The 19,775-nt window shown below is 35.5% G+C and overlaps 1 protein-coding gene across 14 annotated transcripts in view; it reads left to right on the forward strand.

Moving 5' to 3' along the window:
- The window catches only part of EHBP1 (EH domain binding protein 1), a 363,403-nt gene that overhangs the window by 81,434 nt on the left and 262,194 nt on the right, over window positions 1-19,775 (forward strand). For all 14 annotated transcript variants that reach the window (XM_043603483.1, XM_043603493.1, XM_043603482.1 and 11 more), the window contains exon 3: window positions 15,831-15,888. In XM_043603483.1, coding sequence (XP_043459418.1) covers window positions 15,831-15,888 — 58 coding nt within the window. The remainder of the gene's footprint in view (window positions 1-15,830; window positions 15,889-19,775) is intronic.

Consider the following 19,775-nt stretch of genomic DNA (forward strand, 5'->3'; position numbering starts at 1 on the left):
TATGTGAATATATGGGTGTGTATGCGTATACATACATTTTTTTCTGACCCATTTGAGAATAAATTACAGATGTGATGGTTTTATTTCTAAATCCTTTGATGTGTATTTTCTTTTTTTTTTTGTATGTATATTTTCTGAGAGAGAGAGAGAGACGGAGAGAGAGAGAGACAGAACATGAGCAGGGGAAGGGCAGAGAGATAGGGACTGAGACGGATGCTCTGTCAGCACAGAGCCGGTCGCCAGGCTCCAACTCATGAACCGCGAGATCATGACCTGAGCCAAAGTGACCTGAGCCAAAGTCGGATGCTTAAACTACTGAGCCACTCAGGCGCCCCCATATGTATTTATTAAAAACACAGTCTCTTACAAAAATACAACACAATCATCAAAATCAGGAAATTAACATTGGTTCAATACCATTATCTGATCTACAGACCTTATTCAGATTTCACCAATTTTCCCAATAATGTCCTTTGTAATAGAGGAAAAATTTTTTTTTTCTGGTGCAAGATTCAATTTAAGAGCAAGAACATGTTGCGTTTAGTTGTACTGCTTCTTACAAAGCAATTTTTTTTTTCAAACTGTGTTTGTCTTTGACATCAATATCTTCGTCCTCACTGGAGCTACTGTTTGAGTGATTTAGACTAATTTTCTAGAGCATATTATTCCACTTCTGCCTCTTTCTCTGAGGCACAGCACTCTTTGTTTCTGATTATGGTAATGTCACTGGAAACATTATCCCAGGCTATAAGTAAATGACATTAAGTAATAAAACATGAAAACAGTTCTTTTTCTCATTGACCACATATGTATGTATTTGGATTTCTACATGGCAATTTTTTTTAAGTTTATTTATTTATTTTGAGAGAGAGAGAGAGAGAGAGTGTGTGTGTGTGTGTGCACGCGCACACATGAGAGTGGGGAAGGGACAGAGAGAGGGAGGGAGAGAATCCCAAGCAGACACTCTCTCTCTTTCTCTCTGTCTCTCAAAATAAATAAAAAACATTAAAAAAATTACTTATCGTGGTGTGGCAGTGTCTTGGAGAGAAATCTGCACAAATACTTGGATCACACTACTTTTGGCACATGGAATAATAATTTTAAATATTCACTAATTTTTTAATGTCCCATATGATTTTTTAAAAGTAATTTGTAATTGCTATTATAATTTTATTAGATTAAACATATAGAGAGAAGAAATGATACCAAGATACCAAAAATTATCTTTATAGTGAGTCAGATTATTTTATAGATAGTCAGATATTTTACAACAACTAGAAATGAAATTTCTAATCTGAACAAAAACTTTTGACAGTCTGAGAGGCAAAGATGGAATCACAGACCAAATAATAATATGCACATGTATTCCTTGTGAGAGCTCAAATAGTGGTGTAAAAACAAATCTAACTTTCATGCCTGGATAATGTTGTCATAGGTTATATGAAGTTTGTGAGTAAGGTAACAAACTTCTAAAAACAGGCTAAAATCCATGCATTTAAATAAGTATTGTACTTTCATGTATAACCTCTCAAAGATATTAATGCTGTTTGGAAAATCTTTGAGATTCTTTATAGAGGCTGCAGAACATTTGTCAGTATAGATAGTGGGTGAGGAGCATGGACTCTGATGCCAAACTGCCTCATTTCAGATCTTACCGTCTACTACTATTTGAGTCACCTTGACAAAGCTTCTTAACTTCTTTATGCCTCAATTCCCTCATTTGTAAGATAGGGATGTTAATATCTGTTCAGATTGTGAGACAGGTCATACAGGATGTGAATGACACTTCTAGTGTTGGGCAGTGCAGCACCTTATTTCCTACTTGTGGGGTCTTTGTGAACTTTAAATGAGTTGGTATATGTAGGACACTTAAGATTTGTCTTACGTGATATACTATGCAAGTATTTGCTGCTCTTGTTTTTAAAAATATCCTCATGTGGGGCGCCTGGGTGGCGCAGTCGGTTAAGCGTCCGACTTCAGCCAGGTCACGATCTCGCGGTCCGTGAGTTCGAGCCCCGCGTCAGGCTCTGGGCTGATGGCTCAGAGCCTGGAGCCTGTTTCCGATTCTGTCTCCGTCTCTCTCTGCCCCTCCCCCGTTCATGCTCTGTCTCTCTCTGTCCCAAAAATAAATAAACGTTGAAAAAAAAAATATTCTCATGATAGTGAATCTTTTGAGGATGGGCTGGCAATGGTTAATTTGTAGTCCCTTTTGTGAATAAGGAAGCTGTTCAAAGTAATGACTGTATTTACTTGTAGATTATAACCATTTAGCATTCATCCAGCCCTTTCTTGCCTTTATTCCTACTAGCCTTGTTTAAACTCTTAAAAATATTTGCTAATGACTTTTTTAATGCCGATCAGTTCTTCAAATACTTCAGAATGTATTTAAGAGTCAAGGATGGAGATCATGACTTTTAAAAAATGTGTTTTCCTGTTTCATCTCTGTTCTTTTCTGACTCAATAGAGGTAAATTTTTGCCTTTGCTCTGTATTTTCACATACCTTTTTAGTCTTGGAAGATTTTTCCTCTATTGCCAAGAACCTTTTATTTTTAAAAATATGTTCCCATTTCTTCTTTTATTTTTTTAAATGTTTTTATTTTATTTTTGAGAGAGAGACAGACAGTGGGAGCGGGGGAGGACAGAGAAAGAGGGAGACAGAATCCAAAGTGGTCTCCAGGCTTTGAATCATCAGCACAGAGCCCAATGTGGGGCTCGAACTCACGAACAATGAAATCATGACCTGAGCTGAAGTCAGATGCTTAACAGACTGAGCTACCCAGGTACCGCCCCGCCGCCCCCCCCCCCATTTCTTCTTTTAAAAAAAGTTTCTATTACTATAACACTGTATTAGTTTAAGGTATACAGCATAAAGATTTAATATATGCATATATTGCAAAATTATTACCACAATAAATTTAGTTAACGTCTATCATTTCACAGTTACAAATTATTTTTTCTTGTGATGAGAACTTTTATCTACTTTCTTAGTAACTTTCAAATATACAACACAGTATTAAGTATAGTCACCGTGTTGTACATTATATCCTTAGAACTTATTTATCTTATAACTGGAAGTTTGTACTTTTTGACACCTTCTGCCCCACCTTCTGCTTCTGCAACCACCAGTCTGTTCTCTGTATCTGTGAGTTTGGTGTTTTTAGATTCCACATATAAGGGCATACAGTATATTGTCTTTGTCATTTCACTTACCATAATGCCCTTGAGATCCATCTGTATTGTCACAAGTGGCAGGACTACCTTCTTTTTTATGGCTGAATAATATTCCAGTGTGTGTGTGTGTGTGTGTGTGTGTCTGTGTGTGTCTGTGTGTGTGTGTCTGTGTATGTGTATCACATTTTCTTTATCCATTCATCTGTTGTTGGACACTTAGATATTTTTCTGTCTTGGCTATTGTAATGTGAACATGGGGGTGCAAATATATTTTCAAGATAGTGATTTTGTTTGCTTTAGATATATACCCGGAAGTGGAATTGCTGGATCATATGGTCGATCTATTTTTTACTTTTTTGAGGAGCCTGCTTACTGTTTTCCATTGTGGGTGCACCAATTTACGTTCCCACTAATAGAGTATAGGGTTCCCTTTTCTTCACATCCTTGCCAACACTTGTTATCTTTTTGATAATAGCCATTCTAACAGGTCTGAAATGATATCTCATTGTGGTTCTGATTTGCAATTCCCTGACAGTGTTGTTGAGCATCTTTTCATGTATGTGTTGGTCATGGATGTCTTCTCTGGAAAAATGTCTGTTGAGTTCCTCTGTTCATTTTTTAATTAGATTGTTTTTTTGTTTTGTTTTTGTTTTGTTGCTATGGACTTGTGTGAGTTCTTTATATATTTTGGATATTAACCCCTTATCAGATATATGATTTGCAATATTGTCTCCCATTCAGTGGGCTATCTTTACATTTTCTTGATAGTTCCTTTGCTGTACAGAAGCTTTTTTAGTTTTATGTAGTTCCCCTTGTTTAGATTTTTGCTTTTGTTGCCTTTACTTTTGGCGTCAAATCCAAAAACAAAAAAACATCGCCAAGACTGGTGTCAAGGAGCCTACTGACTGTTTTCTTCTAGGATTTTTTTATAGTTTGAAGTCTTATGTTTAAGTCTTTAGTTCATTTTGTGTTAAGTTTTTGTGTATAAGTTTTGTGTGTACGATATGGGTCCAACATTATTCTTTTCCGTGTGGCTGTCCAGTTTTACCAAAACCATTTATTGAAAAGACCATGCTTTCCCCAGTGTGTTTGTGTGCCTCCTTTGTTATAAATTGATTGTGTATGCACGGATTTATTTCTGGACTTAAGTTTCCTCTTTGTAATTAAGATTTACAACTTATATTTTTAAATTTAAGTTTTACAAGTGGCACATATAAATCATTTGCAAAATCAAAGAGTTCTGTAAAGCTTACAGCAGAGAAAGCTTATAACAGAGTTCCTCGCTTCACCTTTTCCGGCCTTGATTCTGCTTCCTTATAGAAAACCACTTTAAACTCTTTTAGTTCTTCTGGTGTTGTGCTCTGTATTCTTCCAGGACACATTAAATTTAATTATTTATATACCACAAAATTTATCCCTTTATAAATGTACAAGTCAGTGGTTTTTATTATATTCAGAGTTGTGCATTTATTATCACAGTCTAGTTCAGAATATTTTCATCACTCATAGAAGAAATTGTGTTCCTATTAGTAGGCATTCCCTATCTTTGATTCCCTCTCCAAGGTTCTAGTAACCATGAATCTACTCTTGCCTCTATTAATTTACCTGTTATGGTCATTTCATATAAATGAAGTTATACAATAAGTGGCCTTTTGTGTCTGGCATATTTTACCTAGTGTAATGTTTTCAAGGTTCATCTGTGTTGTAACATGTATCAAGTATGTCATTCCTTTTTATCGTTGAATCATTCTGTTGAATGGATATATCATATTTTATACATTCATCATTTGGTGGGCACTTGCATTGTTTTCATTTTCTGGCTATTATGGATAATGCTGCCATGAGCATTCATGTACAAGTTTTTGGGTATATACCTAGCAGTAAAATTACCAGATCTTTTGGGAAGTCTGTGTTCAACTTTTCAAAGAACTAACAAACTCTTCCAGAGCAGCTATACCATATTATAATCCCACCAGCATGGAGGGTTCCATTTTCATCATATTTTTGCCAATACTTATGATCTGTCTTTTAAAATATAATCTTCTGGTGAACAATGATATTTCATTGTTCAATAATATACTTTAAACTTTTTAAAAAAACTTTTTTGATTTTAGACTTTATCTACTAGCTTATGACTTCATATGGTTAAGCGAGGACTCAGGTGTCCCACCACCTCCTCCCTGAAGCACATTTACCCTTCCCTTTCACTATCCTTCCTCTTTTCTAATCAGCTTTATAAGAGTTAGATCAGAATTATTGTTATGACCTCATATTATTTGCAGCTGAGCCCTATGGTATTATCACATTTCCTTTCTTTTGATTTTTCTTGTGCTAAAAATTTATGGTGTTTTTGTTTGTTTTGTTTTTGTTTTTTTGCCTTTTTCTCTCCTGTGATTATTAGTCCTAAATTTTTTTGTTGGCCTCTCAAAATCCCTCTCAAAAAAGTTTAACATTGGTGATTTATCAGTTCCTTTTCCCTTGGAGCCTGCCAGTGTCCTGTTCCATTTGGAATGGTTTCTTTGTAGGCCTATGGCATTGGTGACATATTGAGAGTTTTTTTTTAAAACTGTCATCCTGGGAGATTAGATATTTAACCTCTGGATTGATCTAAATTTCTCATCTTTTCTTGCCCTTTTAATGTCTCTGTTACCTTATTATTCTACATCTGGAAGATTTCCTTAACTTCAAAGAAACTCTTCAATTTTTGCTTTCCTAAATGAAAAATAATGACATAATTTCCAGAGTGCTTTCTTATTCTTTAAATCTCCTTTTTTGGGCTGCTTGGGTGGCTTATTGGTTAAGTGTCCAACTTCAGCTCAGGTCATGCATGATCTTATGGTTTGTGAGTTCGAGCCTTACATGGGACTTGCTGCTGTCAGCGCAGAGCCTGCTTCGGATCCTCTGTCGCCCTCTGTCTGCCCCTCCCCAACTCTCATTCTCTCTCTCAAAAATAAAATAAACATTAAAAAAAATCCTTTTTATTTTTTCCATGGATATAGTTATGTCTTTAGTTTCTTTTGAGTTCCTTTCTTCTCTTTTTTAGCCACTTGCCTTTCATATTAGAAGTTTTCCTCGGATGATCCTTCATTGTTCATATTTAAGATGGAGACTATACAAAGCTTTTTGGAAGCTCTGTGGATGTACGTAGGATGGTTGCTAACATTATTTGAGAATTTGCTGAGAGACAGGCACTGAACTGAGCACTTTACTGTCTTAAATGATCTTTACATTGGTCTTGTAATGTTCTAATTTCACAGATGAGAAACCTCTTGAGGCTTAGATGATAAAACCAGAGGAAGGGGAACCACATTTAAACCCATATCTGTCTGCTTTCATGTGATTCTTTTATCCGTCATATTCTGTTTTCCTGTCTCCCTCTGAATAAATGCTTTGGAATACCAGGAAACCTCTTGAGAACCATGCAGTCAAATAGAAACAAGACAGACAAATATAATCATCCAAACACAAAATTGCAGCAATTACAGAAACCTGTTGAGAGTAAATATTGAATAGAATTGTTTTAGGAGGGCTGGGGAATGTCCTGAGTGATGTATCCTTTTTTTTCCCCCCGTAACCTCAGTTCTAGGGAGCAAGGTACATAAATTGGAAATACTAATAATTGTGTGAATGACATGTGAGGCTTGTTCCAACAGGACTGTAAGAAAGGAAGTAGTAAATAATATGCTAAATTAAGAGAAGTGGTGTGGGTGATTCTGTAAAATAATAAAGTAGGGAGTATTATTTGGGAAGACCAATATTGCACACATAATACAGCAGTGATTGCTAATGATGCTATTTGTCTCAGAAATAACTTTATATTGGGGCATCGGGTGGCCCAGTCGGTTAAGCATCCGACTTTGGCTCAGGTCATGATCTCACGGTTCATGAGTTCGAGACTTGTGTTGGGCTCTATGCTGACAGCTCAGAGCCTGGAGCCTATTTCAGATTCTGTGTCTCCCTTTCTTTGCCCCTCACCCATTTGCACTCTGTTTCTTTGTCTCTCTAAATAAATAAATAAATAAATAAATAAATAAATAAATAAATGAAAAGAAATAACTTTATATTAAAAAATGATAAACCTTTGTACTGTTGAATAGTACAGCAAAAAAGAAATATATATACATATATTTATTTATTTTTTTGATGGCTTGTTAAAAAGTATACTTGGTTCAAGTATGCCAAACTACACCTCCTCAGTCTAACTGGTGCTGTCTTTAACTACTGATATATATGTATTAGAAACACCTGTCAGCAAAAGTCCATGTTAAATATTTTTGACCAAAAAGCAGTCACTCTGTGAAAATTTAAAGATAATAGGAAGATGCAAAATATATTTTTTTAAATGTTTTTTGTTTGTAACAAAGACTTACATTTCCTGTTATTAGAACTATCCTTTTATTTTACAGAAAAATATATCCTATATATGAGTACTTTGTCTTGTATAATTTTCTTACTATTGAATTAATTACTACAGTGTGCTGAATAACTCTTGTGAAGTAAGCATAAAGGAATATAATTAACTGAAGCTACAGCAGTTACATTACAATAGGAGGCAGATGTACCTACTGAAGGATAAAAATAATTACTTGAGAAATAGTAAAGTTAGAGTACTTCTCTGATAAGACTATTTCTCCCCTTTTGTTTCAATATTCACAACATTGCACCATGAAATGTTCTGTTATGGCTAAGAGCCCGTTCCCTAAAAAGAATAACCTTGTTATTTAGTGAAGTGGCTATTCACATCAACTACAGGATTAATATTTTGAGCTCTCTTTTTCTCATTGTAAACATATCCTGGATTCTGTGGTGGCGGGAATATATTGTTCTTTTTGTGTTCTGAAGACTTATGGCTCCTTATTTTTAATCTAGGAAAAACTCAGAGGCTTAAATATTAATTACTAAGTTTTGAGTTATAGCTGTCTTTTATCTTTAGAAACATCAGTTTCATAAAAATGAAAACCAGTAGGACATAAAAAGGTTAAATTAATCTCAGTACTTTGCAATGTAAACTTATTACAAAATAGCAACTGTTTTATTGTTGTGTATGTCTGTATTTTTGATTTACTGAATTTTCTGGAATGTTGAAGAGTTACTGTAGCAGCCACACCCAGAAATCCCAAGTGGTTTAACCTAATAAAAGTTGATTTCTTGCTCACTTCTCAGTCTAGAGAAGGTGATCTAGGTTGACTGGCCTTCCATGTGGTCATCCAGGAGCCCAGACACCTTTTATCTTATGACTCTGCCTTCCTCTGCATTCTAGAATCTTCTCCATTCCACTGGCTCCATTTTAGTGCCAATATGGTGATGGTGGTGTTGGGTGGGGTGCGAGTGAAGGGCTTCTTGCAACACCTCCAAGGACAAACACTATGCTTTGGACAGGAAACATAGTGGTCAGTTTACTATTCTGAAAATATTACTTCCCCTTTCATAATGTTATTCAAAGTTAGTAATATATTAGCTATCTCTATCTAGATTATCAGAAGATAGGAGGCAAGTGATTTCATGCCACAAATTCTTTTTTTTTAATTTTTTAATGTTTATTTATTTTTGAGAGAGAGAGAGACAGAGCCTAAGGAGGGGAGGGGCAGAGAGACAGAGACAGAATCTGAAGCAGGTTCCAGGCTCTGAGCTGTCAGCACAGAGCTTGACGCGGGGCTCAAACCCATGAATCACGAGACCATGAACGGAGCGAAAGTCAAACCCTTAACCAACTGAGCCCCCCAGGCACCCCTCATGCCATAAATTCTTTATTCTAGAACTTCTCATTTCATCTTAAAACACAAAATGTTTATTCAGTTGCAGTCATTTAATATTATAGTCATCAAATCATTTAGAACTAGCTGAGATCTTAGTCCTCTCTTTATCTGATAAATTAGGGAATACGCTCACAAATGGAGAGACATTCTGAAGGTCACTCAGGGCCAGAACTAGGAGAAAGAAGTTTCCTCCAGGCTAGTATTCTTTTCCTCCATACTATGTTGTCTTGGAAAGGTCGTCTTTTACAAATCGTATCTCCTAGATTAATACAAATTGTTCCCTCCAATTTCTTACCTTTCAGTACCCTTCTAAGATACTTACCCTAGGAAAAGGGGAATTTTAATTGATGTAGAAGAGAATGAGTGATCTGAAAAGCATTTGTCATTTTGTTATTTGGGCCACTAATGGAGTGTCATATTGACTTTCCATGCCCAAGGAAAAATGTCCCAGGAATTGGAGGGACTGCAAACAGAGGAAGGGAGGCTGCCGAAGTCTTGTGGGACCTATGTCAAATTTTGTGTAGGGCCAGCTCAGACCTTGGAGAAAATTTATGTTCATGTAAGACAAAGAACACAGTCCTTCCATTTCTGTTCACTTAGAAGCAAATTTATTCAGTTGTCTAAAAGCTCTTTAAATTGAAGTGAAATTTTAAAAATTAATTTGATTGTTTAACTCTGTTCATACTTTATTCTAAACTTAAAATGATTGTTTTATTTTAAATAACTTCCCCCCACATTTAAATAGTTTTCCAGCATTAAGCAATATAAATGCATTCCAGAAAATAAAGTATATCCTTTAAATGACACATAATTTTACTTTTTTTTAAAATTTTTAATGTTTGTTTATTTTTGAGAGAGAGAGCACAAGTGGGAGAGGGGCAGAGAGAGAGAGGGAGACATAGAATCCAAAGAAGGCTCCAGGATCTGAGCTGTCAGCACAGAGCCCAACATGGGTCTCAAACTCACGAACTGCGAGATCATAACCCGAGCCGAAGTTGGACGCACAACCAACTGAGCCACGCAGGCGCCCCCATAATTTTACTTTTTAATAGTGGCCACAGTTAGCATTTTGAGATATTGCCAGCTGATGTCTTCTTTCATTATATAGTATAGGAAAAATTTTTTTAAATCTGTATTAAACAAACTTAACATGATATCCTAAGCATTGTCCCATGCTTGTAAATGCTGTTGGAAAATATATTTAATGGCTTTATAATTTTGTAGTAGATGTACTGTATTAGTCACTCATTTTTTGTTGGACTTTATATTTAAGGTGTCATAAATTATAGGTTTTAAAATAAATTGTTGGGTGTTGGGCAAGCTCTTTTTGTTAGCGTGCTTATTTCCTGCGATATACATAAGTAGATCCTTCTAGGCATGAGGTTTTTGTTATCTTCTTTGTGTTCTCCAAGGTTGTGCTGGGAGTGGGGTAGTTTGTTTAATCGTTTGTCTCTCCCCCACTGGATTGTAAACTTTTAGAGGATCGAGGTTTAATCTTCTTTCATCTTTGTACCTCCATTGCTCAGCACAGTGCCAGGAACATAATAGGCATTCACTCAGTAAAATATGTTTTGCATGCATATTATGATTTTGGGAAATAATGAGATTGGTTTTCATGTGATGTTTTGGATTTTTTTCTCATGGCTTTTTTAGTCTCACCTCACACATGTATAAGACACACATGAGAGTGGAATCTAAATTTAAGCCAGATTATTTTTTTTTTAAGTTTATTCCTTTTGAGAGAGAGAGAGAGAGAGAGAGAGAACACAAGCAGAGGAGGAACAGAGAGAGAGGAAGAGAGAGAATCTCAAGCAGACTCTGCATTGTTAGCACAGAGCCTGATGTGGGGCTCAAACTCACGAATTGTGAGATCATGACCTAAACCAAAATCAAGAGTTGAATGCTTAACCGACTGAGCTACCCAGGAGCTCCCAGATTCTTAAAAAAATTTACCTTGATACACAGTAGCTCACTAGTGGCAAAGAGGAGGGTATAAAATTTAGCGACAGGTCAAAGAAAGATACAGCTTACTGTTTTATAATCTTGTTCATTGTAGCTCTCTTATTTTCTCCTTTTTCCTCTCCTATTTTCCTTCTCCTGCCTACTCTCCAGAATTTAGCATCAGGACCATACTTTGAGACAAGTCTTGCTGCTTTTGCACTCAACTAGTTCCTTTTTAAGGACTGTGAGGGTAGGTTAGAGGTGTTAAATTTTAATTTTTTTAAATAAAGTTTTCTTCCCTGAATAAACCCACCAAAAGACTTCAGATCTTTTTAATGGAACCCTTTAGATAGATTTCACAGAAAGTGCATCTGTGTGTACATTTTATGTGTATGTGTATAAAATGTTCATATATATATGTTTGTAGGTTTATATGTCTGTGTATATTTCATGTGTAGGCCTATCTGGCTACTTAGTTGATGGAGTAGAAATGTTAAATATGTGATTATTGAATTCTTTCTGAAACCCGAGCTCTACCAGGTTGTCTTGACTTTTGATAAAAGTTGTATAATTATAGGTTCTTTGATAGTTGGATAACACTCACAGTTGCTCCATCCCTGTGTCTTGTGTGCACATAAGTAAATATTTAATAATATTTATTAGTACAGCACAGATGCTTAAAATACTAATTGTGGTCAGCTAATTGTGTGGTTATTGGTACTCTTCTGAGAACAATAAGTCACAGCACCATTCTTTATTTTAGAACACTGCCTCACGTTGCCCTGATAATACAAAGGTGGACTGATTTCTCGTAAAGACATTTTAAAAATGGGACATGACTTAGAATCACAAAAAAGTTTAGTTGTCTCTGGGGGCATTCTCAAGTAAGTCATTTATGTTCTATTTACATTCTCAGAACTTCAGGCAGGTAGGTTAGGAGACCACCGTCCTAATTTTTTATAGTAAAAGTCTTCCCTGTTGTGAAGTAACACATCTGAAGTAAGGTCAGAATGATTGAGGGGAGGGAGATGCTGAAAAGCTGAGTTGGAAGGAGGCAACAGTGCAGGTGGCCTGGATGGGGGTGGGGAGATACCCCCACTGCTGGCACAACCTATGCCTCACTAGTGTTAAGTCAGGAGTTAACAGGGATTACTTACCACTGTCCCTGTGATACAGTGGTTCTCAACGTTGGCTGCACAACTAGAATCACCTGTAGGAATTAAAAAAAACCCTGCACATGACACCAATTAAATCAGATTCTCCAGGAGTGGAACTAGGCATCAGTATTTTTCAAAGTTTCCCAGGAGATTCCAATGTGCAGCCAAGGTGGGAATCCCTGTAAAATTTGAATAAGCTACAGAGAGGATATATTATTTAGCTACTGGCTTTAGTTAGACCTGATCTATTATAATTAACCAACTGGGAATTCCTGGTGGAAACTTAAGGTTCATTCAGTAGCAACTAACTGCCAAGAATATAAAGAAAGATATGGTTGATAAAGGAGTGCAGTCTAGTGTAGGAGATAGAAATAATAGTGTAATACAGGGCATATAGAATATTTAGATACAGGTGTTTCTAGGGTATTACTGGAAATACAGTAGTAGGGGCAGATAGCTGCTTAAGGTTTGGAGTATGGAATGGCGTAGAAAGGAAATGAGAAGTGGTCAAGGTTTCACAGAGGAAGTGATGAGTTAAGAGTTTATCAGGTAGAAAAGGGAGGAAAGAGGAAGTTTTTAAAGAAAGGTAATAGCATGCAATGTGAAGAGATTGAAGGAATACATGTTCAGGTATTTGTAAGTTATACAGAAAGGAAGATAGAGTTGGGTGGTAAAGTGCCTCATAAAAACAACATTCAGGAATATGGACGTTATTTTGCATGCCAGGTTGTCAAAGGGCCAAATGCAGAAGCTGGTCAGGTGTGAAGCAGTTGGTAGCGTTGGAGGCTCTAGTAATCCGGACAACATGGACTTTGTTTAAAGGCATTTAATTTAGAAAGGATTTTCAAAATTTAAATTAAAAGTTAAATAAAATGGAATATTATTAAGGGAAATGAATGTGTTAAATTCAACCTGTAAGCGCCAGTTTGTTAGTACCTTCCGTATAAGAGACCAGTATGGGATAATAAGCAAGGACAAGCCGTAAGATTTTATAGCATTTCTAAAGAAGTACCATAGAAATATCATTAAGAGTTGGGGTCACCTGGAGATGTGGAGATGAGAACATAATGAAAAGATTAATAGTAATCTAGGTTAAATGTTCATTCTAGCAAGCCATAAATACTTTCAAATAAGGTAGTTTATACACTTGTTGGCTACTCATTTCCTGTACTGTTAAGCTGTCAGCATTGATCATACCTTCTTCCCACCTCCATCTGTTACTTTACAGCTCCCCATCTTCACTGTCATTTGTCCTATTCTGCTTCTCTGTGTGTTGAACAAGGTTATGTTTGTTTCTGTGTTGGTTTGGATTTTAAGTTAACACTCTTGATAGTTCATAGAAACTTTCTTCTGTTTCATCTTATTTAGCATTTGGTTATTGCTCCCAAAATTTCACTGTGGGAAGATTCACCAAACCAAGCTACTGGTTTTAGTTTACAGTTGTTGTCTTTAATGCCTGACCCTCAGAATTGAACTGAGTCTTGGATGGAGAACCACCAATTTTCTATTTTTTTTTCAATTTTTTTTTCAACGTTTTTTATTTATTTTTGGGACAGAGAGAGACAGAGCATGAACGGGGGAGGGTCAGAGAGAGAGGGAGACACAGAACCGGAAACAGGCTCCAGGCTCCGAGCCATCAGCCCAGAGCCCAACGCGGGGCTTGAACTCACGGACCGCAAGATCGTGACCTGGCTGAAGTCGGACGTTTAACCAACTGCGCCACCCAGGCGCCCCACCAATTTTCTATTTATACCATGCTGGTTATTATCACCAGCAGAAACATTGTGCATTTGTTTAGATGACTCCCTACTTAGTCATTTTCATTACTGGAACCTTCCTCCTGTTTTTTTTTTTCTAGCGTTTCTTTGAGTTCTGCGACCTAAAATGAACAAGAATTAACATTTTACGATATTTATGTTGCTTTTTGCATCCTACTCCTTCCCTTAGTTAACTAGGATGTGTGCGTTGTAAACTCTTAAGTCTTCATATGCCTAAAACCATTTCTTTTCTTTTTTTTTCATTCAGCAAATATTTATTGACTATCTGCTCTTTGCTAGACAATGTCTAAAACCATTTCTTAAATGATGGATTAGCAGTATAAAACTCAAGGGTGACAGCTATTTTCCCTTAGCAACTTGAAGATCATTAATTTTATTGTCTTTTGGGCTTTGTTTCTGCTAACGAGAAGTTGCTCTCAGTCCAGCCCATTCCTTTGTTGGTAACCTGTCTTTTATGGTTTTTCTCTTTATTCTTGCTGTTTTGTAGCACAGTATCTAGCTATTAGATTTATTTTTAATTATCCTGTTCATTAATATATACTTTCTATCTAAGGACTCTCTCTTCAAGTCTGGAATATTCTTAGCCTTATCTCTTAAGTATTTTCTTTGCCATTCCCACTGTTCTGAACTTCTAGAATTTCTACTAGGTGTATGCACTTCTCAATCTGTCTTTTATGTCTCTTACCTTGTTTTAAAATATTTTTATCATTTTATTTTTCTATGCTACATTTTGGGTTAGTTACTCAGTACTTTTTCATTGGGCAACTCTCTCTTTGGACAGGTTTGTAGGTGAATCACTGGGTAAGGGATTCATGACTGGTGGCCTTTTATGTGTATATATGTATATGTATGTATTTAATTAAATGAAATAAGAGGACAGGTCATCTGCTGATGGTGAGCGATTTTAGGGTAAAATAAATGACACATGGAAAGAGGTGAAGGTCACCAAGATGAGTGTACCATTCATTTCTTGGTTAAAAAGCTTTTATCTAAAATTTTTTAAAATAAAGATTTAAGGAAAATAACTGATAATCATAATCTTGATATTTTCCCCAAGTATTAAAGAGAATGCAATTGTATTAGCTGAGAACGTAAGGTTTTTGCTTGTTTGTTTTTACTTTATATTAGCAGAAGGTAAGGAAGAGGGGTCTGAGAGTTAAAAGACCTGTATTTCATATTTGGTTCTGCCAGAAATTAAAAAAAAAAAAAGTTTATTTATTTATTTATTTTGAGTGAGAGAGAGAGAGAGAGAGAGAGAGAGTGCAGGAGGGGGGTGGGTAGGGGCAGAGAGAGGGGGAGAGAGAAAATCCCAAGCAGGCTCCTCACTGTCAATGCAGAGCCCGACGTGGAGCTAGATCCCATGACTGTGAGACCATGACCTGAGCCAAAATCAAGAGTTGAATGCGTAACTGACAGAACCACCCAGGTGCCCCAGTGCCAGAACTTTTGATGAGTTATTTTGCCAATTTTTAAGCTTACAAAATAGGAATAATAGTATGTACCTTACATGTTTTTTTAGTACTGTATTGCTTTTATGAAGATTTTTGAGATTATAAAAATGTTTTGAAAACCGCAGCATTGTTCATAAGATATGAGATGCAAAAGTAGTATAACCCATAGATTTAAATTATTTTATAAGTGTCATTTTTATGCTGTTGTCTCCAGATTAAAGTAGATAATGTGTTAGATGTATATAGCATTACTTTTTAGAGAAGATGTATGTGTGCTTTTTCTTTTGTCACCAGTTCCAAGTATTTTATTTTACTTGGTTTGTCCCAATGGATTAACTTACTAAAGGATTTTTAGAAAAACATGTGGATAAAATATTAGTCATTTAAATTAGATTACATTTATTCAACATTTGCTATTTTTGAATAATTTAGAGAGATTTATTGTAAAAGCAACTGCTCTATGTAATCTAAAGTAGGTGACATTTTTGTCCTTTTAAAAAAGGCACCAGAACTAAACTTTGTTAATTTGATGTAAGAGAACTTAAATTATATTTAATCTTTTTCCTGTTTGACAGGCAACCAGATAAACTGGTGGTGGTTTGGACAAGAAGAAGCCGAAGGAAGTCTTCGAAGGTTTGTCTCTTTTCAAAATTTCGTACCCAAATGTTGAATTTAACTTTTAGTTAAATTATTAAACTTCTGTAGTCCCATTGTAGATTTTAAAATATTACTTGGTATTTTGGGTTATTTCTGATGATCTACTACTAAAATGGTTGATTAGGCATTTTGATTTTGTAACTGCAGTTCTGAAAATGGGAGCCAGATACCTGAGTTTTGATCTTGGATTTGGTAGCCTTGGATAACATCACAGTTATCTAGCTTCTCTGTACTAGTGTATTTATGAATTAATGATTAACTAGGTAACACTTACAAAATTGTTCCTGAGATTATTTACTCAGATTCCAAGAGGATGAAGTTAGGGCACACTTAAGGAATGGTGAGTTCTTGGAGTCCATTGCTGGGCTGCAGTAGAAAAGGAGTTGGGTTTCTCAAAGATTTTAATTAAAAAAATTTTTTTTTAATGTTTATTTATTTTTGAGAGAGAAAGAGACAGAGCATGAGAAGAGAGGTGCAGAGAGAGAGGGAGACATGAATCTGAAGCAGGCTCTGGGCTCTGAGCTGTCCTCACAGAGCCCAATACAGGGCTTGAACTCATGAACTGTGAGATCATGACCTGAGCTGAAGTTGGATGCTCAACCGACTGAGCCACCCAGGCACCCAAAGGTTTTAATTTTTTGCACTTATAGCTTTGTGGGGAGTAGAACAGAATTTTTAAAATGTTCAGTAACAATTCTGCAGATACTTTAAAAATTCCATTCTGTAAATAAGTATGAATGTATTTCTATAAGCACATAATAATTACAAGCATGTTAAGGATGTTGGTTTTTCCATAAGTAGTCCTGTGTGAGGAAAAAATTTATTCCTTTTAATTAAAATTAAATCAAGTTTAAATTTCAGAATTTTTAATATTTTTGAGGTATCTTGTCAAATTTTATTGTGCTAAAATTACATATAGTTCTTAATTATACAATTTAAGTCAATATATACTTGTGTAATTAGTACTCCTAATAGCATATAGACTATTTTCGCCACTTTTTCCTTTGTGTCCTCCTCTGGTTAATTCCCAACTCTCAGAGGCAACCACTATTCTGATTTTTCTGTCACCATACAGTAATTTTGCCTGTTTTTGAATTTCATTTAAATGGAATCATACAGAAGTACTGTTTTGTGTGTGGTTTCTTTTGTTCAACGTAATGTTTTTGAGGTTTATTCATGCTGTTGTGAATATGGTAGTTTTTTTTTTATTGGTGAGTAGTATTCCATCAAATGAATTTACTACAGTTTGATTATTTATGCCACTGTTGATGATTTGATTCATTTCCAGTGTATATTTTGAATATTCACTACTGCAAAGAGGTTTACTATAAATATTACCATACCAGTATTTTAGGAGACAAATATTTTAATTTCTCTTGGGCAAATACTTAGGACTGGAATTAGTGGGTTGATACATTTTTAACTTTTAAATGTATTTCCACCAGCCATGTAGGAAAGGTCCATTTACATCATATCACAAATGATATCTTCTTCAAAGCATATATTTATAGTTTTGGGGCATTTGTATTTTGGACCTGTATTTTCTTATCCATTCACATATGAGAAAGAGTTCTGAAAATAGGCTTAGGGTCTTCTCTGTTTTGCTGGATATTGTTATTTTTGCCTAGTGGGTCTTAGGCTTTTGTGGAGAGGAATAATATAAGGTCATCATCGGGGCGCCTGGGTGGCGCAGTCGGTTAAGCGTCCGACTTCAGCCAGGTCACGATCTCGCGGTCCGGGAGTTCGAGGCCCGCGTCAGGCTCTGGGCTGATGGCTCAGAGCCTGGAGCCTGTTTCCGATTTTGTGTCTCCCTCTCTCTCTGCCCCTCCCCCGTTCATGCTCTGTCTCTCTCTGTCCCAAAAATAAATAAACGTTGAAAAAAAAAATATATAAGGTCATCATCCACTAAGTATGATAGATGAATATAACTATAACTATAAACTTTAGATTTAACATGTTTTTAGCTATCAACAGAAAATAATTTTCTCCTTTTAATAATTAGATACTAATTATTTTCTAAAAAAAATAGGAAACATAATGAAATACTGTAGATTATAGACCAATTCATAATGCATACCCATATTTGAAGTAAAATACACCTTTATTTAATTGCATTTTCAAAAGTCAGTCAAATAACTTTTAAGGCCAAATTATTTTTCATATTGTATCAAATATTGATTGAATCCAGATAGTAAAATCCAAACATATGTGGCTATAGGTTGATTTTTCCCAGAATGCATATTTTCTAGAAAGAATTAATTCTTGTACTACTGTCAAATTGTGGCACTCTTAATATTTTAAATCCCTCCTGGATATTTCAGAATCATTGTGTTTCCTCTTAAAATATTATAGATGTAGTTTTTTTGAAAAAAATTTAAGAACCCACCATGTGTTAAAGCTCTTTATATAGCAAGTGCATAGTATGTTCATACATATGTGAAATGCTGTGTTATAAGTTGTACAGACAGCTAAAGAAAAGGGGGAGACTTAAAAATCAGTTTCAGAAATTGTGAAAGAAATGATTACAATATTATTGTAAAAGTTAAGCAGGTAACTTTTTTAATCTTAAGAAACTTGAAATACATGACATTTTGGAATTCTTTAAAACACACACACATGCACATACACACACACAAACTTGTCTCCAGCTATTTTTTATTAAATTAGCTATCAGTTATACCAAAACCAAAGACTAGAACCATTTTATTTCTTCTGAAAGATACTTCTGTTTTCTGATGGTTTTCCTTTAAGATATACATTATTTGCTGCTGAGTCCCATTGAAATCACTGAGGGAGAAAAAAAGATCTCTGCAACCATTGGGCAGAAAACATTCTAGTTTTTACTTTTAACTATGTTTTTGGAAAGAGTTTGAGTTGCACAGTAGTCAGTTTGGTTTTTGTCATCCATGTAGCTTATTATTTCTCTTTACTGATTCTGAGTATACCTGCCTTTTTTTATATTGATTGATAGATTGAAACTTATAACTGAGACCCAGATAAATATCAGATTAGTGAGTAAAATAATAAGGCACACTACCTTATTTTTTTTTAATGTTTTTATTTACTTATTTTGAAAGAGGGAGCACGAGTGAGGAAGGGGCAGAGAGGGAGGGAGAAAGAGAATTCTAAGTATTCTCCGCTCCATCATTGTGGAGCTCAATGCGGGTCTGATCTCATGAATCGTGAGATTATGACCTGAGAATCGTGAGATTATGACCTGAGCTGGAATCAAAAATCATATGCTTATCTGACTGAGCCACCCAGGCGACCCTACCTTAATTAATTTAAAGTTTAGTTCTTAGTTTAGTGCTCACTTTCTTTGGGCACATGTTTATCTTGATAGCTAAATATATAATTAGAACTCATTTTTTATTGAGAAAGTAGTTAACCATGGATAATTAATACAATGTGCAGCTTCCCTACCTCTTCTCCTCAAGTCATGGCATTTATAACAAAGATTTGTTAGGCTGCAGTTGATTTGTATATACTTAAATAAAATTATTTTTCGGTAAAATATATGGCAGTAGGAATCAAAGCAACTATGATAGTCCCCATAAATTATGGCAGAGTAGTATGTTGCCTTAAATATGGTTTTCCAACAGAAGTTTAAGCTCACAGAGAAATGGGAGGATTCCAAAGGGAAACCAGAGCTTTAAAGTCCTCACAAGCTTTTTGATGGCATTACCACCTTTACTTTCTTGCTCTGTGGTTGTGCTACAGCCTTTTACAATGTGCTGAGATAACAGGAGGGGCAGGGTACAGTTGCAGAGCTTTGCCTTATGGCGACAACTCTAAGGTAAACTCTACATGTGACATCTTAAACATATGGGTATATGCATTTTTATAAACCGAAAATTATCTAT

This window comes from Prionailurus bengalensis, chromosome A3 (assembly GCF_016509475.1).
Source record: "Prionailurus bengalensis isolate Pbe53 chromosome A3, Fcat_Pben_1.1_paternal_pri, whole genome shotgun sequence".
NCBI classification, from domain to species: Eukaryota; Metazoa; Chordata; class Mammalia; order Carnivora; family Felidae; genus Prionailurus; species Prionailurus bengalensis.